Below are 22,073 nucleotides of genomic sequence, written 5' to 3'. Positions count from 1 at the left end.
AGATTCTTTGCAGCTTCGAGTAATCGCAACAAGTCCGACCTGTCGGGAGAGTCGCTGCGTTCGCTACGAACACCGCACTCCACGACCGTTTCCGCCCACTCGAGCAACTGCGCCATGGTTGCCGCTGCCTCCCGCTTCTTCCGCCTACCCAGGAACTCGTCCAGTGCGTCTACTATGGCTTTTTCCCAGAGATGATTGCATATCCGGCTGATGCTGTCCAGCAGCGATTCATTCGAGACCCAGTCGCTGGCGATCGGAGACGCTGAAGACGAAGAATCATGGTGCGAATCTCGTTGAACGGGTCGATCGTAGGGACCGGGGCGCCGACTACCTCCGCGAAACCTCCCCCAGCAACTCCCCCTGGGATTGTCTCTGCGTTCTTCTCTGCGTTCTCTTCTGCGATCGTGTCTGACTTGTCTGCGTCGTCGTTCGTGATACTTCTGGCTAGCTCTTAGGCAAATATCCTGAACCGAGCGAATCCTCACTGCTAGAGCATGCCTCTCCTTACACATCGGAAGAGCCGCCTTGCGAGGTTGATGTCGTGTAAGAAACCGCAAAAAGTCTTCATCTAACACACCAGAATCCGTCACAGATACGTCCATATCTTTTCGGGGCGGAATTTGCACGGTCAATGGCGGGAATGGCATGCCGCAGATGGTGCGTCCAGCCAGAGCGCGTCGTTCCAGGAGAGAGCCGGCGTGGAGTGGCGAACAGAACTGAGGTGGCATAGGCGAAGCTTGCATAATCATCGAGTTCATACTGGTCACCGAATTCTGATCATTTGGTCTGAACGCAAGATTGTAAATGAATGTGCTGGGTGAGCGCTGAGGTTCGGGTTCTCTGCTGTACTGCTCCATATTTGAATGTCGATTATCGACGTCGACTTCGTTTGGAAGGCCTGCTTGAGTTAGATGATCTTTACACGCTGTATTTGTATAAAATCGGACGTCGAGTGACTGGAACCTCTTCGTCAATGTTCTCGGAAAGAATTGTCGAGAATGTATCACTAGGTGCTGGTAAGTCAGTCCATAGTCTGGAGGTAAATATTTGAAACATCATGGTATTTGCATTGAAAGCTTGCTATGAAAGGTTGTCTAAGTGCTCCAAATGACGATTCTCCCGTCAACACCGCTGGCTTCATCTCTAGTTAGCATTCGACAATGGTGAACAAAGGGATGAAAAAACTTACAGGTAAACTTTGTCAAGTTACCGCCAGACTCTTCATAGGAACGAAGTGTGGTGACAGTGTTCTGGTGTACCGTCTTGAGCTTGGTGTCATCGGTAGCCTTGCCCTTAAGATCCATCTGCCTGAACATGTTCAGTGCAGACTCTTCGCGGGCGTCGCTGAGCCCGGGTCGGCCCTTTGATTCGAGGGTACCAGCAAGACCCCAACCACCTTCGCCACCCTTGAAGCGGAAGGCCTCGCAGTCGTAGCCTGCGGCAATGATCTCATCCTCAGAGCTCCACAGAAGGCTCATGAAGGGAAGCAGCTGGGTAGTGATAGTCACAACGGCGCGGGGAGGCTGTTCAGGGGCACTGGGGTAGACGACAGTAATGCTGCTGTCGTGAGCGGCGAAAGCGAGGGCATTTCCACTCGGCGAGAAGGAGACAGAGTGCACCCAACCGGCAGAGTTGTTCAAGTACTCTCCGCAGACAGTGTTGAACGGCAGTCGTTCACCCCAAGCGGTCGGCTCGGGGCGGGCGTCGACACCCTTGATGAAGCTGGACAAAACCCTGGCGTGGGCGTCGGTAGATCCGGCAGCAAGCAGAACGGAATTTGGGTGCCATGCGACGGATGTGATGGTGCTGCGGATGGGCTTCTTCAGGTGCTTCGACACCCACCAGTCGTTCTCCTCCTCAAAGTAGCAGACTGCGATTACGCGGTCGCCCGATCCGACAGCGAACTTGGTCTCGGAAGGAGACCATCGCACAAAGGTCGCGGCGCGGCTGATTCGGAGGAGGACAAGTGTGGGCTTGTATCCGGTCGGCGAGGGCTCCCAGACAAGAGCATTTCTGTCTATCGCGGAATGTCAGGTGCTATTCTCGGCTCGGAGACAGGACAGAATTAGGCAGCGCGCATTGACATACCTTGAGAGCAGGAGACAATGCGGCCGCTGTTGGGAGCAATGTCGACACTCGTGACGGTCTTGTCGTGTCCTTTAAGCTCATCCTTGAGCTTGAAGGAGTTTCCAGTAGGTCCGTAAAGCTCAATGGTAGAATCGCGAGCGATAGCCAGCGTCTGGCGGTCGGCAGAGAAGGAATGGTCCGCGATGGGCGCGTGAAAGAGGTGGTGAACCTGAGGGGCCGCCATGATGGACGATTGCTTCGTGATAGGAGTATAGCTCTCTACTACCACTATCTGTCTTGAGTCGAAGGTTGTTGAAGTAGTATGGAAGGAGACGAGTGGGAGATGCTAGCAGACGAAGTTGTCGCTTGAGGCAGTGCTAGTAGAGGCTGGCTGGCCTCCGTCCAAGCAAGGCAATGTATCTCTCCCAGGCTCTACATACGTAAGGTGCATGCATTGCATACACTACACCGTACCGTCTGGGAGGTGCACATTGGTGGGGCAGAGAGGGGCGTTACGTAGGTAGGTCTTCCGACAGGGCAGCATGGCATTCGCACCATTCGCTCTCTGCACAGCTGTGAACCTAAGGCCACACCCTGGCGTCCGTGAGATCGATTGGTGGCGCTAACAGTGAAGCTCCCAAGGCTGTTCGACCAACTAAAGTGCGGTGGCCGGACGTTCATCACAAAAAATCGGTACCGCGACGATTCCACGACGACGAATACCTACCACTACACGCCACCTCGAGACCATACCCGCACCGAACAATCACTATCGAGCAATTGGCGAATTTCGTGAAGGCCTCATACCGCCTCACAATTTCGTTCATCACATTGCATAATGGCAGCGGTCGCCCCTCCCCGCGGCCTCGCGCCAAACGCATCACTACCCGCCAAAGTTGCGACTGTTGCTCCGAACCAGACGTAAGTCAGAAACCCAGGAAACAAGAGGCACTCGCTAACGATTGTAGGCTCTATGTCACAAATCTCCCGTCCAACAAGATACAAAAAGCCGACTTGCGAACCGAACTTTACTTGCTGTTCTCCACATACGGCCCCGTTCTCGACATCGTCGCCATGAAGACCATGAAGATGCGAGGACAAGCCCACATCACCTTCCGCGATATCCAGACAGCGACCCAGGCCATGCGCTCCCTCGAAGGCTTTGAGTTTCTCGGTCGGCCCCTGGTATGCAACCCTGAGAGTAGTGGATCATAAGAGGTTTCGCTGACGAGACCATGAACAGAACGTCCAGTACGCAAAGTCCAAGTCCGACTTCGTCGCCAAATTAGACGGCACATACAAGATGCCAAACTCGACAGCAGGAGCTTCCAGCACCGAAGTGACGGATCTTCAGAAGAGCATCTTCAACGCTCCCGCACCTGGTGCCGCATCAGCGGCGGCCACGGTGGCCACCACGGCGAAGCCAGCAGCTGGGGGTGATCAAAACATGGCTGACGCCCAGACGGCTGATGCAAGAGGCCAGAAGCGGACCAGAGACGAGGAAGAAGACGAGGACAGCGATGTTGCCATGGAAGAGGACAGTGACGATGATTGAACATCTCAGCCTTGCATTCCAGTTCAAACAGGGTGAGAGAAGGCAGGAGGGTCCCGGCGGCGGCGAGCTTCAGCCGGTTGAATCCAGGGCCATCTCTTTGGGCACCCAGAGCCCGACGCATCCGCCAACCAGGCCGAGCCATAGCATCATGTACTGCTCCTTGGAACAGTTAAACCCCGACATGGCGTCCCCGAGCAGGCATGGATGGATGAAGAATGACGGTAATCCCGTAAGGGGGTGGTGCTGCGACCTCGATTGTTAGTACAGACCTACAGACGGTCTCTTTCAGAAGATTTAATTGACTGGTCCGCAGCTGATGTCTACTTACGTCGCCGGAGATTCCTCCAATTCCGCTAGACCTTCGGAGAGCATCCTTGAACTGATCGGGCACCAGTCTTCGAAAGACAGTGTCGAGGTTGAATGCAGGCTCGTCGGCTGGCAGTCCATGTAATGTGAACCACAGGCAAGGCATCCGATATGTGGGATGCCAGTGCACTTCGTAGACGACGTGACCGGAATCAGGAACGTGTGACTTGGAGAGCGCAGCCTGCCGTTTTTGAGTGAACATGAGCAGCGTGTCGTACAACAAGAGTTTGGGACATTACCTCGTCGGACTCTTCAGCATCAATCATGGCCTCATCTCCAAGTCCTAGAGCATCCTTTTCCGAAGCACCATCGCCAAATGAAAAATTGTCCAGAACAGATGAGAGACCGCCACAGTCCAAAGTAGCCTCGAGTGGCCGGATGATTTGTAAATAAGTAGTGTATTCAACGCCCGTGGCGAATGATGTATCAAGTGCTGTGCATACCCTCATTTTCCAACGCCGTCGCATCGGGCCCAAGGTAGCACGGCAATACTGGCTATCGAAATGATGGCATACTTCGGAAAACTCCTCAGGCGTCAAGAATGGGAAGTCCCTGAACGTCATTTCCAACGTAGACAATGTGTATCCTCCAGAGATGAATTAGCGTTTCCCTTGTTTGTGTGAAATAGGTCCAAAAAATTCTCAAGAAGTCGACTGATTGCGACGCAACGTCGTCTGGAATGGAATGACTGGTCGTGGCACCCGAGGGCAGACGCTGGGTCACACGTATGATGTGAGCATAGACTGAGTCGATTTCGGGCGTTTCGATGCGGCAGACGTCTATTTCCCCATACCGTAGTTCCCTTGAAGTTGAGATGCTCGGATGCAGGCTACCGACTGTACGGCGAGTTGGGTGCTCGTTGTGCCCTTGGAAGACCCACCGACCTCAAGGTAGGTAGGTAGGTACGGATACCCAATCTTTAAGTCGGCTACTTCGTACCGGTACGTATCTATCTGTGGTCGCACTTTGCAACTTGAATGAGAGACCGCCCATGCCTGGAACTCTTTCTTCGTAAATTATCTTTATATCAAAGTCTCATGCCTTAGGTTGGGTCCGTCCTTCCTATCTACTGGTGAAGGTGAAAGAAGGCCGCCACGACAGATCCATTGCCAATGTGCCAGTGACATGGGAATTCCATCTGTCCCAGCATCGGAAGGATCGGCATGTACTCCGTATCTGTCCCGGCGAGAAAAAAACACAGGGCAGGCTCCAAGCCGGGCTGGGCTGAGTACTATCCGAGGTAAGGGTACCTATTTGGCGGTAGAAGGCTACTCGCTGTGGGCATAAACACGGAGAGAACCGCTTCTACTACAGCCATGCTGCTGCCATTGCCAACCTGTGGGTCTCTTGCAGACCTGTGACCAGCTTGCCAGCCTACCAGAGTGCACCCAAAAAACAGAAAACACAACCACGCTCATCTCTTCTCTCCTTTTCCCCACACACCTCATCAAACACCCGTCACGATGCTCTCGAGAAGACTTGTCGCGACTGCGCGCTCCGTGCCACTGCGCCGGTACCAGCCGCGCTCGCTGCCGCTGCAGCTTCCCCAGATGATGCAGCACGTCCGCAGCTATGCCGATAAAATCGTCCAAGTGCCACAGATGGCCGAGTCCATTTCCGAAGGTACCCTGAAGCAGTGGTCGAAGCAGGTCGGCGACTTTGTCGAGCAGGATGAGGAGATTGCCACCATCGAGACTGACAAGGTAGCTTTGTTCATCTGGTATCTTTTAGGGGGAAATGACGTTCCTGTTGCTGACTGCAGTTCTTTCTCTTGCTGCACAGATCGATGTTGCTGTTAATGCTCCCGAGGCCGGTACGATCAAGGAATTCTTGGTCAACGAGGAGGACACCGTCACTGTCGGCCAGGATATCGTCAAGATGGAGCTTGGAGGTGAGAAGTCCAGCTCAAGCGAATCCAAGCCTGCCCCAGAGAAGAAGTCGGAACCCGAGTCAAAGCCAGAGTCCAAGTCAGAATCGAAGCCGGAACCCAAGAAGGAGGCGCCCAAGGATGATGCACCCGCCAGCAAGCCCGCTGCTCCGGCAAAGGAGACGTCAAAACCTGCCCCTGCTCCCGAGAAGGAGTCGGCAACCAGCGCTGCTCCGACGTTTGGCAGCCGTGAGGAACGTCGTGTATGTCTACCCTCCAATCTTTGCGCGCAGCATCTCCCATGAGCAGTAGAGCTGACTATACGTCTTCACAGGTGAAAATGAACCGCATGCGCCTCCGAATCGCCGAAAGACTCAAGCAGTCGCAGAACACAGCGGCCTCGCTTACCACCTTCAACGAGGTTGACATGTCCTCCCTTATTGAGTTCCGCAAGCTTTACCGCGATGACGTCCTCAAGAAGACTGGTGTCAAGCTTGGTTTCATGAGCGCCTTCTCTCGCGCTTGTGTCCTGGCCATGCGCGATATCCCAGCCGTCAACGCCTCCATCGAGGGCCCCAACGGCGGCGACACGATTGTGTACCGCGACTACGTCGACATCAGCGTTGCGGTCGCTACTGAAAAGGGTCTCGTCACCCCTGTCGTGCGCAACACTGAGTCTCTGGACATGCTCGGCATCGAGAAGGCCATTGCCGACATGGGCAAAAAGGTATGGATGATGACCCTACTACGTCATCGAGGATTAACACTAACATGGAGCTATCACAGGCCCGCGACAACAAGCTGACGATCGAGGATATGGCTGGCGGTACCTTCACCATCAGCAACGGTGGTGTCTTTGGCTCGCTGATGGGCACGCCCATTATCAACCTTCCTCAGACTGCCGTCCTCGGACTCCACGCAGTCAAGGATCGCGCAGTGGCCATCAACGGCAAGATCGAGATCCGCCCCATGATGTACCTGGCGCTTACCTACGATCACCGCCTTCTTGACGGAAGAGAAGCCGTTCAGTTCTTGGTCAAGGTCAAGGAGTACATTGAGGATCCCAGACGTATGCTTCTGTAAGGGGAGCAGCGCTTTTTTGCGTTGAAATACAGCATACACATGATTGAGCATTGCGACGATTGGGAAGAGCCATTGTACTACTACATACTAAACTAAGACGGAATGCGACACTAGGGTTTCTGGGAGTGTTCATTTTGCCAATGAGTGATCTGTACACACGATGCTCGTGGTCATCAGGCCGAAGCGGGTGGGAGTAATGGTCTCAATGGAGCTATCTTACGAATACAGAAAGCGGTACGCAGTAGTTTGAAAGCATCGTATAGACCAAAAAAAAAGGCTCGCGATTACAGACAATTGCGTATCTATGAGATTGGGGTTTCAAAGACCATAAGAAACTACTCAAACAATAAAGATTCAGACGTATCGATCCATCATGACGAAATTGCATGTTACGCTGGGCACAAGTGCCGCCTTTCCGTGTGTTCCTGTCCTGTCCACCAGTGAGCGCGCGCTGTGAGGAAATACAGTGGGTTAGCGGGTAAAGTGGTCAGTACCTTACCTTTTAGACCCGACGGGACACTTTTGCGCGACCGAGAGGTGTCACTCACTGGCCCGCTCCAGCTGGGTCAGAAAGTCCACATCATCGAGATTCCTCAGGTAGTCTCAGTTGCTGGTTGCTCTTGTCTCACTTGTTTTTCTTCTACATCCCACCTCGTCACAGTACAACTGTCATTCCTCAAAGCTGCTGGGGGTTGAACCAGAGCACCAGTCTTTGCAAGCCTCTTTCACAGTCTTTTCCCTCCAAGGTTGTTGACCCCCGAGGTTTGCGACCTGTTCGTCCCGTCCCACGTCGTTTGCTCGAAACCGCCGGATCCACACTGCGACAATGCTGAGGGCGTAATATGAATGTTCGCGACCCTTTCAATCTACACCAGAACTCCGCCCTTAGCGTTTTCAAAATTACGGCTGCCCGAGCTGCCCATAACATCAAAGAAAAAGCAGTCGAGGCCGGAGCCACTGCGCTGAACGACATGTCTTTCAATGTCCCAAAGAACGTTCCCTCCTTCAGCAATCCCCAGCGACAACTAGAAGACAGATATTGGGGCGCCTCTGCCAGCAGCAGCCGATCCTACCGTGGAGGCAACTCTGGTATCTTCAACGGTGTGCAGGGGCGGGTAGAAGACCTTCTTGGTACCAAGGGCCAGCTTCCCATGTACAAGGACAAGCCCTATGCCCACCACGCAAGCCGGAGGTTTCGGCCTCTCTGGCGGCGCAAGCGCTCCATCCTCGTCACCCTTCTCTGCTTCGTGACAGGTCTTTGGTTCTTTGGCTTCTTCTCAGAGGGTTCCAAGGCCCGCGAATCGGCAACGACATGGACTGGTTGGCTTGGTGCGACAGAGCCCACGGGCAAGAAGGTGGACTGGCTCAAGAGACGGGAGAGGGTGGTTGAGGCCTTTGAGCTCAGCTGGGATGCCTACGAACGCTATGCTTGGGGTAAGTCTTTGGCCTTGCTGGTACCATTGTGTTCGTTCATATGGAGCTCGGAAGCTAATGGCCGAGTTTGTTCGTAGGATACGACGAGTACCACCCCATTGCGAAGACCGGACGGCAGATGGCACCCAAGGGACTTGGTTGGATCATCATCGATTCGCTCGACACCATGATGTTGATGAACTTGACATCACGCCTGAGCCATGCGAGGCAATGGCTTGCCAATGACTTGACGTGGGATCAAGACCAAGACGTCAACACATTTGAGACAACCATCAGAATGATGGGTGGCCTTCTCTCTGCGCATTTCCTGTCCACCGAGTTTCCCGAGCTGGCCGCGATCAAAGACGACGACCCAGGCGCGCCTGGTGAGGACTTGTACTTGGAAAAAGCAAAGGATCTGGCCGATCGTCTGATGAGCGCTTTTGACTCGCCGTCGGGAGTTCCTTACGCCAGCGTCAACCTGGCCACCTACAAGGGCATCGTATCCCACGCTGACGGCGGCGCCTCCTCGACCGCAGAGACGACGACTCTACAGCTCGAATTCAAGTACCTAGCCAAGCTGACCGGCGAAAAGGACTTCTGGGACAAGGTCGAGCGGGTCATGAAGGTGGTTGACGATAATGGTGCTCAGGATGGACTTGTTCCCATCTACCTCTACGCCACGACGGGAGAGTTCAGGGGAGACAACATTCGCCTGGGCTCCCGCGGAGACTCGTACTATGAGTACCTGATCAAGCAGTATCTGCAGACGAACAAGCAAGAGCCCGTCTACCTGGAGATGTGGGACGAAGCCCTAGCAGGAGTCCGCAAGCACCTGATCACCTACAGCAAACCCTCTGGGTTTACTGTTCTCGGAGAGCGACCTTCTGGCCTGAACCACGAACTGTCTCCGAAGATGGACCACCTCGTCTGCTTCATGCCCGGTACCATTGCTTTGGGGGCAACGGGAGGTATTCCCGAGGCAGAGGCCAGGAAATTGCCCACATGGAACAAGAAGAAGGACGAGGACATGAAGCTGGCCCGCGAGCTCATGCAGACGTGTTGGGGCATGTACAAGTGGATGGCAACAGGGCTTGCTGCCGAGATCACCTACTTCAATATCGACAACCCACCCGCGTCTCCCTCGGCCTCGCACCACCCGCCCAAGGACTTTGATCCGGACCCGCATGCCAAGTGGCGACAGGACTTTGAGGTACACTCTCAGGATGTCCACAACCTTCAACGACCAGAGACCATTGAGAGTGTCTTTTACATGTGGAGAATCACTGGCGACATCAAGTACCGTGAATGGGGTTGGGAGATGTTCAAGTCGTTTGTCAACTACACCTCGGTCGAGGATGGTGGAGGCTTTACGAGTTTGAGCAACGCCAACACGATCCCCCCGGTTACGCGCGACAACCTGGAAAGTTTCTGGATGGTAAGTGAGACTCTACTTGACTGCTAAGCCATGGTAACTAACACGGTGTGACTAGGCCGAGACACTCAAGTACTTCTATCTCCTTTTTTCACCGGATGACTTGTTGCCCATGGACAAGGTTGTCTTCAACACGGAAGCGCACCCGCTCCCCCGGTTCGATATGGGCAAGCTCTTCAGCACAGGCTGGCAGCGCAAGCCAAGAGACGCCAACGGAAAGCTGATTGTAGAGAAAAAAGAGGAGCAAAAGGAACAAGCATGATATCATTGATGTAGGCTCACCTGTGATGAAAGTCAGGGAGAGCATGTTTATATAAAGTAGCATGTCTTTGTCGTTGGAGGCATTGTATTCAAACGGCACAGTCTGGCGTTGTATGGGAAGATGATTTAGCTGTTGTAAGAACGTTACTTGAGCATGGACTAATGCATCTATCAATGGTCTGTTAGAATTGCAATGCTTTTACAACTACTAATGGCAACAATTACTGAATGGAGTGATAGACTTCCACAACTCCCTGTTGGCTCGCAGAGACTTGTCGCCGCCGCACATGAGATTCCAAGATAAGGGACAGAGTACTTTGTATTCTAAGTTAGGTATTGAAGGTATGTGCCTCGATGCATGTGGGGCGCGGGATGACAGCCTGCTTCAATCTGTGCGCCTGTCAAATGTTACTTCTGAGGCAAACCGCAAACAGAGTTGCGAACAGACTGCAGGCAGGGCACGACACCTGCATATTGTACAAAAGTCAATTAGGAATTTGCTTCGGCGCTCAGCAGTTGTGTCATCAGCTTTCTCTAGGAGTCTTGGAGAGGAAATTTGGACGACCATGGGCGAACATTGACTTGGGAAAATATCCTTAGGTACATACTGTGCAGTATAACTAACCAACGATGCAGGCAGAGAAATGGTCGACTTGGACGGTCAAGGATCGCTCCCCGGTGGAGCCATCCAGCTTCCTAGTCGATCTATGGCTCCCAGTCATGCTGCCTCCGTTTAGTCTCCATTAGAGAACCCCAGACAAGCACATGCCCGTACCGATGGCAACAGCGGGCATTGGGTAAGCGAGAGAGATGGAGTAAAAGGCACGGACGGGCAAGAGGAAGAGATAGCGGAAGTGGGTTCATCACTGTTTAGGGCGACTTTTGGGGGGGGCAAAGTTTGGGGGCACACTGGCTGACTGTCAATTTGCAATTGCAACTGCCCATTGCCAAGGGAAAACTGAAGGATTCGAGCCTGGCCCAGCCATGACCACCTCTCCCCTCATTCGTCGGCGCCAGTGTCGCACCCCCAAGCCGAGCCAGTTCATCCTGTCGCCGACGTTCTGAAGGTCCGAAAGAGGCGTCTTGGAACTCTTGTCTGTCAGTCGGGGGGGGTATCCTTGTCACCAGATTAGACCAGCAAGCCATCCCATCCTGTCACCTTTCAACGCCAATGCGGCAACTGCGCTGGTCGGCCCAGCATGATAAGCCTCACCACACACGCTCAGTCACCCAACCCCTTTAGGTGGCGGCAGTCCGTCGCTTTTCGTCGCAACGACTAGTACACGGAAACGTTGTCCTTCTCCTGGTGTGCGGCATAGACTTCAAGACCGACCAACTTTCTCAATCCGCGAACTCTCCACGCTCTCTGCGAACGATTACGCCAATACTTCGAGACGATCTGCAGGCATCTTATCGGCGTCAGACCTTGCTTCCGCGAATCTAGATACCCTCGGCAACAGGCATGCGATTCTCGACGGAGGTGACCGATGCCTGAAGTGCGCCAAGTCTCACCGAACGAGCGACCCGACACACAAACGCCATATCTCACGATCGACCGATATACATGATAGCAATTCGAACGCACGACCGGACTCAGAGCCAGATTCAATAGTACCCCCCCCCCCCCGGCGAGCGGTGTAGACGACGACCCCGACTAGTCTTGACATCTACCATTTACATACCGACACGCTGCGAAATCGGGGATGGCGCCGTACAACGAGGACGTGGAACTCAGTGCGATCAAGATCAAGGAAGACTCCCTCACCCTCGGGAGCAGCTACAGCATGCGGCGGGAACCTATCTACGACCCCAGCCCCGCGCCGGGCGTCCTGAGCCGTGTGCTCGAGAGCTTCAGACGCGCGCCGACCCAGATGTCCGACGGCAGCATCCACAGGCCAAAGAGCAACTCGTCCCTGGACCTCGAGCCCGGTCACGAGAGGGTGCTGAACGGCGTGCACTACTACGATATCCGCCTCGCCAACTTGCAGACCTCGCACTCCCTCCTCTCGAGAAAGCTTAAGGGCCGGCATTTGCAGATGATTGCCATTGGCGGTTCCATCGGCACGGGACTATTCGTAGCTTCTGGACAGGCGCTCGAGGTGGGCGGGCCGGCGTCGTTGCTGATTGCCTTCTCGCTCGTGGGCGCAATGTTATACTGCACTTGTCAGGCGTTGGGAGAGTTGGCTGTTGCTTTCCCCGTTGCAGGTTCGTTCTCGGCATACTCCACGCGATTTCTGGACCCATCATGGGGTTTTGCCATGGGGTGGAAGTGAGTATACGCAGCCACCCGCCCGCATCATCCGTGAGCGCCATAAAGAAATGAATAGACCGCTGACGAATCACATAGCTATGCACTGCAATGGCTTATTGTACTACCCCTCGAAATCATTGCGGCTGCAATCACAATAACGTACTGGCAGGAGGGCATAACCAAGGCTTACTTTGTCACCATCTTCCTTATCGGTATCGTCGCTATCAACCTCTTTGGTATTAAAGGGTATGGTGAGGCCGAATTCATATTCTCAATCATCAAGATCATCGCGGTGATTGGCTTCATGTAAGTCTCCGTCTCCTCTCCATTGTCGTAGGGGGGGGTTCCTAGTTTCTGACTACGACATAGCTTGCTAGGAATCGTTCTCAACTGCGGCGGGACTCCAGACTCGGGCTATATCGGCGGCCGCTTCTGGCAAACACCAGGCGCATTTCACAATGGATTCAAAGGCCTCTGTAGCGTCTTTGTCACCGCTGCCTTTGCTTTTGCTGGCACTGAGCTGGTTGGTCTGGCAGCGGCCGAAGCGGCAAACCCTCGCAAATCCCTCCCAACCGCCATCAAGCAGGTGTTTTGGCGCATCACCCTGTTTTACGTAGTGGCCCTCACTCTGATTGGGCTTCTTGTGCCCTACGACGAGGCCCGTCTCCTCGGTGCTTCCTCCTCCGCCGATGCGACCGCTTCCCCCTTTGTAATTGCCATCGAGAACGCCCAGATTGATATTCTACCTTCCGTCATGAACGCCGTCATCCTCATCGCCGTCCTTTCCGTCGGCAACTCGGCCGTGTTTGGTTCCTCTCGAACCCTCGCCGCGCTGGCGGACCAGCACCAAGCCCCGCGTTTCCTCTCGTACGTCGACCGTAAAGGTCGCCCTCTGACGGCCATCGGCGTTGCATCCGCCGTCGGCCTCCTCGCCTACCTCGCCGACCTGAAGCAGCAGGACCAGGTCCTCGACTGGCTCCTCGCCATCTCGGGCCTCTCGTCCATCTTCACCTGGGCTTCCATCTGCCTCTGTCATATCCGCTTCCGCCACGCCTGGGCCCGCAAGGGCCACGGCCTGCACGAGCTCGCCTTCCGCTCCCAGGTCGGCGTCATCGGCTCGTGGTGCGGCCTCATCATGAACGTCCTCGTCCTCATCGCCCAGTTCTGGGTCGGTGCCTTCCCCGTCGGCTGGGAGACCTGGGACGCCGAGTCAGTCGCGAAGAACTTTTTCCTGCGGTATGCCGCGTTCCCTATCGTGGCCATCATGTACGTCGCGCACAAATTTTACTTCCGGACCGTCTTTATCCGTATCGAGGACATGGACGTCACCACGGGCCGGCGGGACTTTAACCTCGGTATCCTGGTTGCTCAGGAGCAGGAGGAGAGACGGTCGTGGCCCAGGTGGAAGCGTGTGTACAAGTTTTTGTGTTGAGCACTCATGTGCTGGGTGAAGAACCTCTTTATTTGTTTTGATGTTTTCATTTTCTTCCTACGGGATATGGAAGCGAGGGATATAAACAGCGTGGCGTATGGATATTTTGTGGGAGGGAGGTGTTGGTACACTTTTTTCGAGTTATTTCATGTTGATGCCATGGTATGTTTGTATGCCAACCCAGGTAAGGTACTTGAAGATATCCGCCAGAGTTGGATGAAACGAAGATGATCATCAAAATGGCTCTCTGCTAGAATGGGGATGACGCAATAAATATTTCCTGTCTGCATCATGTAACCTCATGGCCCATTGCCTACAACAGACCGCATCCCTACTCTCAGAAAAAGCAAGAAATGGGGATGGGCAAGGGAAGGCGCTAGCGGGGGTCGGGTTACCGTAAGACTGGGTTACTCAATGCCCGTTCTACACAATAACAGGCAGCGTGATAAAATTGACTTCAGGTACTCACGAGGCTCAGGAGCCTGACCTGACCGTCACCGTGTCAATCCTTCACAGTAGTATCCTCGTCAATAAATCAAATAGGTAGAAAAGTGTTCGGTCTGTTGGATATCATGGGCTATGGGCTATGTCTGTACAACAATACAAGCGGTAGAGGAACCTATTCTGAACTTTCTTCCTCGCCCTCCGCTCGCCCCTACTTCAAAACTTCTCCTCCATCTTCCCCTCTCTCTTTCTCTCTCTCATGGGTGGTACGGTACAGCAATTTTACATCCAGATATTCTTAGCCAGATATCCTGCTTCCTGTAGTCCGAGAACCACTCCATCACGCGACACTATCATGGAATGTTGACTGGTCGGGAAAGGGAAAGCAAGCTGACAGCAATAAAACGCTCCCGTGAATCGTGGGCAGCGTGCACAATACATTTAATCGTAACAAGAACAGGCAAGACACCGGGCCAGTGGCGCTGGCTTCGTCTATTGATGAATGCCAGGGTGTCCGTCTGTCGCGCTCAGAAGTCCCAAAAGCTCTTTTGGGCCGAGGTCAAGCCTGAGCCACCCTTGGGAGGAACAGCCTTGGGAATATCCTCGACGTCGTCATCTCCATAGAGCCAGTTGCGGTTGGTGCCCTTCTTGCCACCCATGCCGTCACCGGCGATGTGAATGCCCTTCGAGTCGCCCTCCTTCTCGTCTTTGGCCTTCTTCGAGCCCATGCCGTCTCCAGCGATGTGAATACCGCCCTTGCCCTTTGAGGAGACCTGGGGCTTGTTCTCCTTCTGAGAGGCGGGAGACTCGTCATATGAATCCCAGTGGGAGTCCATGTTGCTAACCACCTTCTTGCGGGAGTCGCTGACTGCGGGTCGCCCCTGCTGGCCCGACTGGGTCGGCGAGTCATCTGTCATGGCGAAATGGGGGTCAAAGTCCTTGTGACGATGGTTGAGGTTTGTAATGTTACCCAATGCGCGGTCAGAGTCGGTTCCAGGAAGGGGCTTGCCATCTTCGCTGTACAAGTTGTTCTCATACAGGTGAAGGCCAGTGTTGTGCGCAGAGCCCTTGGGTCGGCCTGCGGGACGCGGTGTCTTTTGCGGGCCATCATCCTCGAAATCAAAGTGCGCCTCAGCGTCGCGGCGTCCCTTGACCTGTTGCTGCCGGGCGACAGGTGTCTCCTTAATCGCCGAGTTGTTCACATCGGTATCCCAGTGGCGGACGTCTTGAGTGCGCAGTGTCTTTCCGGGCTTAATCTTTTGCGGCGTCGTGAAATCGTCGAAAGACCAACTGCTGTCGTGCTTGCTAGCCTTGGGACGACCCTCGGCGGGCTTGGGAGTATCTTGCGGGTCTGAGCCATCGGCGAAGTCAAAGTGCTGGAACTTCTTGGGGTTGGGTCTGTAGAACTTTTCGGGAGACTTCTGCTCGGGGCTGTCAGGCACATCTGCGTGCTCGTCGGCGTCGAACAAGCGACTGGGCTGGAAGTTCTTTCCGGCTCCAGCCTTAGGAGCGCCAAACTTGCTGGGAGACTCATCGCGCTCGCGTCCGGCGCTGGGGGAGCTGGGTTCCTCGTGCTGGGGGCCGAGAATATCGTTGAAGGACCGTTGCTGAGGTCGAGTACCCGCATAAGGTGACACGACAGCTCGGGGTGCCTCTTCCTCCTGCTCCTCTCTAGGCGCAAACAGAGAAAGAGAAGCATGGGGGTCTCGGAGCACATTGGTTGAGCTGCCTCGCGATCGATGGGTCAACTCGTTGAAGTCGGGAGCCGGGGCATCGACCTTGCCGTTGGCCTTCAAGCCCTTGGTGATCAACTTGATTTGCTCGGTGCTGTCGCGGATGGGCCAATTGCGGCCCGACTTTCCAATGATATCGCACTGTTTGAGGAGGGCACCCTGGTCCCAAGATTGGCGAATCTGGGCGATCCTGCCCTCGCTATCGAAGTTCACAACGTGCATCTGTTGACAACGGAGCGGTTAGCCAGGTTGAATCTCCAGAACCAAGGACGCGGTGTAGCACGAACAATCGGAAGGTAGACAGTCCGGTCAGACAGGAAGTTGTCATCGAGACCAGGCAGGTATGCGCCGCCGCTGGTCACAAACTCCAGAGTAGTGTCAACCTCTGCAGCGATAGCATCGCGGCCCTCAACAATGTCCAGGATCTCCTCCTTCTTCTTCTTCACCTGGTTGCGCAAAGTGTTGAGGTGCTTGATGATATCGGTAGGACCATTGTAAGTGGTAGTGGTGGTAATGTAGTAGAGCGTCGCGTTAGGCGCGAGCAGCGACGAGTTGGGAGCAGTCAAAAACTGCTTGTACGTTGCGGCGGCCATGGTAGCCTTTGGGTATTCGAACGTGAGGAATGCGACGGGAATGCGATGCGAAAATGACGGTTTGTTTACTTGGTATTGGTGGAGTGGGCTCGCTGGAGCTGTTGTTTGTGCACGGCTCGAGGGGTTCAAGCAGTTGCAAGAAGAAAGCTCAGCAGGGCCAGAGAGACAATGACATGAAGAGGATTGGCGAAGCTCTTGTTGCAGAAGAGAGAAAAAGAAGGAAAACAACAGACGGAGAATGTGTGGGTGGCTCAGCCCAAAACAAGCAGACCAGATGAGTTATTCTGGAAGGGGGAGAGGGAAAATGAAGGGATGGGCCTGCGACAGGGAAGCAGGAGGGAAGGGGAAAGCGCGACACGTCTTTTTTGGAGGAGGGGCCGTTTCTGGTCACATCTGGAGACAAAGTTCCCAGTACTTCGCATAGCCCAGCCTTTCCTGGGAATGAGGGCGTAAGGACATGACAAGAAAAGGTAGAAATTACTTCTGCTCTTGGGGGCCGAGCACCCCCAGACTCAGCCTTGGCGTGCCATTGGCCGTCCGCCTGTCCAGGAAAGAGATCCTAGACAAAGGGGACCTTACTTCCTGGCATAGCAGAGTACAAGATTATCTGCTTCGTCATACTCATAGTCGTTCTGTCTTGCCTTAGCAGCGGCCCGCTCCATTACCACGACGCAGTAATAGAGTTTCCCAGAGATCTTTGTTTGCATTGCGTCCCGCTGCCTATTTTGCAGTAGGATACCTACCGCAGCATGACTCTGGCCCGCCAGCGGGAACGACGTCAAGGCTCCAGCAGTTTGCCATAGATAGTGTAGAACCCCAACAAACTTCGACGTGTCATGTAACAGAATAGAAACCAAGTCACGGTCTGCGGCTCAACAGCGATACGTGTGCTGATGCCCAGGGGAATCCAATAAGCTGCATGCGCGTGTTGACAGCCTGTCTTGCGACCAAGGTAAACATGGCACACACATGTCGTTGGACCAGCACTAGGTATCCGTACGCCAATCGCACATGGACAGCTAGGCATCGCCTATGATCGGCTCGGTCGGTGCACTTTTCCCCGCCAAAGTAGCTTTTCCTAAATATCAACATCGTGTTGACATTGAAAGCAAGATAAAGGGGGTTGACGGTTCACATGACCTAGACAAGATTCGATCCGTCATCGTCCAATGAGGGCAAACTTGTCAATCCAGCGCAAATACGTCCCAATATCGACCAATATGCACCAGAACCACACTAGAAATGCAGGTCATGCACGCAACACGACGCGCTTCTCATCTGCCCCTCGCCCCTCCTGTTGGTGGGCGATTGGCGACCTGTGGTTGGTCTCGTTTCATCCCAGTCCCCTGTTTCATCCACGCTATTCAACTTCTTGTGGGTAGCGTTCCCGCCTAGGACCTTGCCGTTGGCCGAATCAATCCTTACGGAGATGGATGTGGTCACCGCAAAAGACGACTACTAACACATGCTTAATGGTCGCCGCAACTGAGGCTCTTTGATTCCTTCTCGGAATCAGAGTAGAATATGGAGATGGCCACGGTCCCCGTCTAGTTTCACGTAGTAAACAGTCGTGATCATGGAATTCTTAACTTGTTCTCTAGACCTTGATATTCAGGTCACCATGTCTAAGCAACCAGGACCCGTACCGAGCGTACAGTATCTATGTAGCACAAAATGTCTCGCTTCCCTCTTTAACCGTTAACAATGACCCCACCATTGCAGTGGATTGTCTGTCCCGTGATGCTTGCACTGTCGGTGGAAGCAAGGAAAACCACACACGTCGCGATCTCTGAAGGCTGCGACGGGCGTCCAATGGGACTCGTGAACTCCTTTTGAGCCTTTTCGTTCATGGTCGCGGGGATCAGCGGGGTCCAGACTGGACCGGGTGCAATCGCGTTGACGCGAATGCCCTTGTCGCAGTACTGATTGCTCAAACCGCGAGTGAAGGAGATGATGGCGCCCTTGGTAGAGGTGTAGTCCAAGAGATCAGGACGGCCGATATAAGCGTTGATGCTGGCGTTGTTGATAATGGTTGCGCCCTTCTTCATGTGAGGTAAGGCGTATTTAGAAAGGTAGAAAATGGGGTGAATATTGGTGTTGAAGGTGTGAATCCACTGATCCCTGCAATGTCTGTTAGTGCGCGGGAAACGCAGCGAGCCGGCTTGTACAACTCACTCTTTCAAGTCCTTGATGTTCTCAACCATCATCTGGTATGCGGCATTGTTGAAAAGGATGTCGATACCGCCGAGCTTCTCCAGCGCAGTGTCGATAATCTTGTGGCAATTGGCGGCATCAGTAATATCAGTCGCAATGAGGTGGCATTTGCGGCCATAGGACTCGACACGCTTCTTGGTTTCCTGAGCATCCTCCTCCTCGTCAGGAAGATACGCAATGAGCGAATCGGCACCCTCCATGGCAAAGAGAATTGCTGTGGCGCGACCGATACCAGAGTCACCACCAGTGATGACAGCTTTCAGGCCTTCGAGCTTCCCTGCAGCTTGATACAATTTGGAGCCGCCATCAGCAGTTGGGACTCTGTCGAAAAGAGGGGTGACGGGCAGCTTTCCCTCCTTGCCGGGGAAGCTCTGGTCAGTGACCGGCACCTTGTAGCCTTGTAGCTACTTGTGAGCTTCTCTCTGTTGTACAATGTCATGGCAAAATAACGTACCTTCCTCGAATTGTGATTTGTCTGTCATTGTGATTGTGAGCAATTACTGAGTCTGCGGATGCACAGAGGTGTAGATAGATGAGCAATGATCAAGATGCTAGGAAGGATGGGACTTCAAGGGGAAAGAATTATAACGACCGAAGCAGAGACAGAAAGGAAGCTACTACCCATCGTGTCGTCAAGATAAGTTTGGTACCTAGAAGGAGGTAGGTGCATAGGCAGAACGGTTACCCACATACCTCATCAACGACGTCATGGTGACTGCAATTGCAGAAACATTGTACGGTCTAGGCTCAGGCGCTATTTCCTTCCCTCACATGGATGCGCAAATAATTGGTTGAATTTCCGAGAGTAGGAGCTTTGCGGCTCTCGATCTTCTGATCACACTCAGCAATTCGATGCATTGCATGGGAGCCCGGAGACAACCGTCCGCCTGCACATTCGGTTGAGCTTTGTAACTCGAGGGCGGGACAATTCGTCCGCAATGGTCTCCGTCTGTCTCGATTGAACACTGTGCATCGCATGCCAAGGCTTCAGGCAGTCGCCACGGCGCGTCTCGCATACTAGATCATGATATCAGCTTTAGCAATGACGTTGTCATCTCATGATGGAAGACGTTCGGAGATAGTGTCGGCGGGAGGGCCTATGCGCCCCGGAAGCTCGAGACCCCACCTCACTGCCGTTCCGTCCTCGTAAGGTACCCCGCAGCCGGGCCCGATACGGAGTGAGCCGAGGGCAGAATACCTCCCGGACGGAAGGCCCAATGCACCGACATGACCACACTCTCCCGGCCGTGTGGATCAATAATACAGCTCCTTATCGTTGACTTTGCCGGCGTTTCCCCTCCCTCTTCGGAATATATGTGCCCAACCCCCGCTCATGCAAACCACGTCATAATCTGACCACTCGCCGTTCGCTTTCTTTTTCCTGACGGGCCAACCTCGGGACACTGAGGTTTTAATTTTGAATGTGTATTTGACATGCGGCACAGAAGGACAAGCAAACACGCCACGCCTGAGCCCTGAGGTCTTTGATGTTTGCTGTCATGGGACCCGGTCAACCGGTCATCGGATTGTCTGTGTTTTGGGCCGGACCTCAAATGCTGACGGGCGCCTTTAAATTTGAGGCGTTATCTTCATTGCCACTTGCCAATCAACCATTATCGGATACTCCACTGGTTTATCAACTTGATCACCAAGTGGCTGTGAATCATGAATCGGCAGCTATCTTCAGCGAGTGAGACAGAGAAGCTTAGAACCCGCCGACTGCTTCAAGTGGCGCGTGTAGCAGGCAAGCCTCTCCCGAGAGAATGGCGTTCGGCGGCCAAAGCCCTCAGAGAGGAGCAGGGAGCCCAGTCGCCAAAAGCGCCAATTCTCTCACATTGACGGACCTAGCTGTTGTCGTTGTTGGAGACAACGGGCCACAAAAGCCGTTGTTGAGAAGTGATATATCATTTAGCCTGAGGATTTGATGCTCGTCGACTTAGCGCAACGGCATTCTCGATCCTGCCTTCACATCGATCAGTTCTCGCACACTCGCACCCAACAAAAGGAATGGGCAGGAAGCTAAGATGGTAGGATCTCTACGATGATCTGGTCAGTGAGCAGAAATTCGGTCCAGCCTACTTTCGACTCTTGAGGTGGTCCACGTAAGCGCCAGTGAAGCAGATTGCAGGATCGAGCGCATTGTTCACCATTTGAGCTGTCAGTCGGGGGCGATCTGATCGAACTCGACTCTGCCCCGTGGGCCTGATACGATGAGCGACTGACCCCAATTATTTCTCACCAAGTTACATTCGCCCGGTTACCTAGGGATCCTTCGGCCGGCTGTTCAATGCACCTCGCTCTGTCAGTGCAATTTGATTGACACTGACAAGCAAACAAGTCCCGCGTTGGATGCCACCGCGGCTTCTGCCCGGCATTGCCAACTTCAAACTTGAGGAGCTGCTGGGACCTGAGTGAACAAGGTTCGTTGCAACGTGCCTGGCGTAAAGTAACGCCTGCTAATTATCCCACCCTGGAGCTTCCTCGATTGGCGAATCCAACCAATACCCCTGGCTCCGGCAGGCTCCCCCGGCCTGTACTACCCTGGTGTTTGCTTCGGTCTCGTTGGACCTCCTCCATCTCCATCCAACATCAACTTTCTTTTCTGCTTTCATCCTCGACTTTCCTCCTCTAGACCGTCTGACCGCCACGGCATTTGCTTGGAGGCATTTTCCAATACACCCATGGCCATAATCCGATACTGTCTGCCCGCCCCTCTCTTCCAGCATTTGACAGGTCAGTCAACCAGTCAGCCTGCACCGGCTCTGCCTGGCTAAGCTTCCCCGTTGGACTTCGCGGTTCCGCAGGACCTGGCCCACACACGTACTGGCAATTTTCGCATTCGTCGGCCGATGGCAATGACTCGCCAGCCTTTTTGGCTAAACGAACGTTGGTCCCGCCGCGGGAAGGGCTGAACTAACGAGTGGTTCTTCGTACGGCCGATACACTGAGACAGTATTGTCCTCCGTTGCTGCCCATCCACCGATCCAATCTAACTTCACTCGGGTATCCATGTCGTCCACTCTGGCTTACTCTGCCTTCTTTCGGATCGTACGATGGACAAACTTGCCGACCGACAGGCAGCCCTCGAGACCGAGAAAACTCTTCCAGATTATTGCAGTTTCCAGTAGGGGTATCATCAGCGTACCCCATGTACGGACAATGATGGTCCTTCGGCTTCGGCCGAATCGCAACCGCCCGTTTCCCAAAGGCAAAATACTCAGGGCAAGACATGCACCGAGGGACCTTTTTGCGAAGCATTCCTTGACGAATCATCCTGATGCACAATAAAATGCGTGGTTATCGGGATCTTGTCTGCTTACCAGCAGGCTGAATACTTGGTCATAAACGATAACTGAGAG

The 22,073-nt window shown here is 53.9% G+C and overlaps 7 protein-coding genes across 7 annotated transcripts; 3 read left to right on the top strand and 4 right to left on the bottom strand.

The window, feature by feature from the left end:
• Positions 1–1,094: 1,094 nt before the first annotated feature.
• Positions 1,095–2,311, bottom strand: BDZ83DRAFT_578348 (WD repeat domain-containing protein; the record flags this gene model as incomplete). Its single annotated transcript, XM_060505114.1, has 3 exons — positions 1,095–1,135; positions 1,190–2,017; positions 2,089–2,311. 3 exons carry the CDS (start codon positions 2,309–2,311, stop codon positions 1,095–1,097), a joined length of 1,092 nt encoding a protein of 363 aa, XP_060364675.1.
• A 594-nt stretch (positions 2,312–2,905) lies between these two features.
• On the top strand, positions 2,906–3,622 carry BDZ83DRAFT_578454 (RNA recognition domain-containing protein; the record flags this gene model as incomplete). Its single annotated transcript, XM_060505124.1, has 3 exons — positions 2,906–2,988; positions 3,036–3,252; positions 3,311–3,622. 3 exons carry the CDS (start codon positions 2,906–2,908, stop codon positions 3,620–3,622), a joined length of 612 nt encoding a protein of 203 aa, XP_060364674.1.
• BDZ83DRAFT_348893 (uncharacterized protein) lies at positions 3,529–4,780 on the bottom strand. Its single transcript, XM_060502509.1, has 3 exons — positions 4,228–4,780; positions 3,951–4,169; positions 3,529–3,865 (listed from the first exon to the last, which is right to left on the bottom strand). The coding sequence occupies exons 1-3, from the start codon at positions 4,549–4,551 to the stop codon at positions 3,692–3,694; spliced, it is 717 nt and encodes a 238-aa protein (XP_060364673.1). The 5' UTR covers positions 4,552–4,780; the 3' UTR covers positions 3,529–3,691.
• Positions 4,781–5,250: 470 nt separating this feature from the next.
• Positions 5,251–7,364, top strand: BDZ83DRAFT_622631 (dihydrolipoyllysine-residue succinyltransferase). Its single transcript, XM_060508338.1, has 4 exons — positions 5,251–5,691; positions 5,771–6,118; positions 6,190–6,582; positions 6,642–7,364. Exons 1-4 carry the CDS (start codon positions 5,452–5,454, stop codon positions 6,936–6,938), a joined length of 1,278 nt encoding a protein of 425 aa, XP_060364672.1. The 5' UTR covers positions 5,251–5,451; the 3' UTR covers positions 6,939–7,364.
• A 416-nt stretch (positions 7,365–7,780) lies between these two features.
• Positions 7,781–13,730, top strand: BDZ83DRAFT_752510 (glycoside hydrolase; the record flags this gene model as incomplete). Its single annotated transcript, XM_060514212.1, has 6 exons — positions 7,781–8,372; positions 8,450–9,789; positions 9,845–10,012; positions 11,793–12,316; positions 12,395–12,604; positions 12,668–13,730. The coding sequence occupies 6 exons, from the start codon at positions 7,781–7,783 to the stop codon at positions 13,728–13,730; spliced, it is 3,897 nt and encodes a 1,298-aa protein (XP_060364671.1).
• A 524-nt stretch (positions 13,731–14,254) lies between these two features.
• BDZ83DRAFT_700094 (uncharacterized protein) lies at positions 14,255–16,844 on the bottom strand. The gene is made up of 2 exons (XM_060511425.1): positions 16,195–16,844; positions 14,255–16,129 (listed from the first exon to the last, which is right to left on the bottom strand). Exons 1-2 carry the CDS (start codon positions 16,498–16,500, stop codon positions 14,702–14,704), a joined length of 1,734 nt encoding a protein of 577 aa, XP_060364670.1. The 5' UTR covers positions 16,501–16,844; the 3' UTR covers positions 14,255–14,701.
• Positions 16,845–17,830: 986 nt separating this feature from the next.
• On the bottom strand, positions 17,831–19,290 carry BDZ83DRAFT_348655 (short-chain dehydrogenase). Its single transcript, XM_060502506.1, has 4 exons — positions 19,169–19,290; positions 18,676–19,111; positions 18,156–18,621; positions 17,831–18,097 (listed from the first exon to the last, which is right to left on the bottom strand). The coding sequence occupies exons 1-3, from the start codon at positions 19,194–19,196 to the stop codon at positions 18,192–18,194; spliced, it is 894 nt and encodes a 297-aa protein (XP_060364669.1). The 5' UTR covers positions 19,197–19,290; the 3' UTR covers positions 17,831–18,097; positions 18,156–18,191.
• Between the last annotated feature and the right edge of the window lie 2,783 nt (positions 19,291–22,073).

The sequence above is a fragment of the Colletotrichum acutatum genome (genome assembly GCF_030867785.1).
Source record: "Colletotrichum acutatum strain CBS 112980 chromosome Unknown BDZ83scaffold_50, whole genome shotgun sequence".
Taxonomy (NCBI): Eukaryota; Fungi; Ascomycota; class Sordariomycetes; order Glomerellales; family Glomerellaceae; genus Colletotrichum; species Colletotrichum acutatum.
This window is presented reverse-complemented; position numbering and strand designations above follow the sequence as displayed.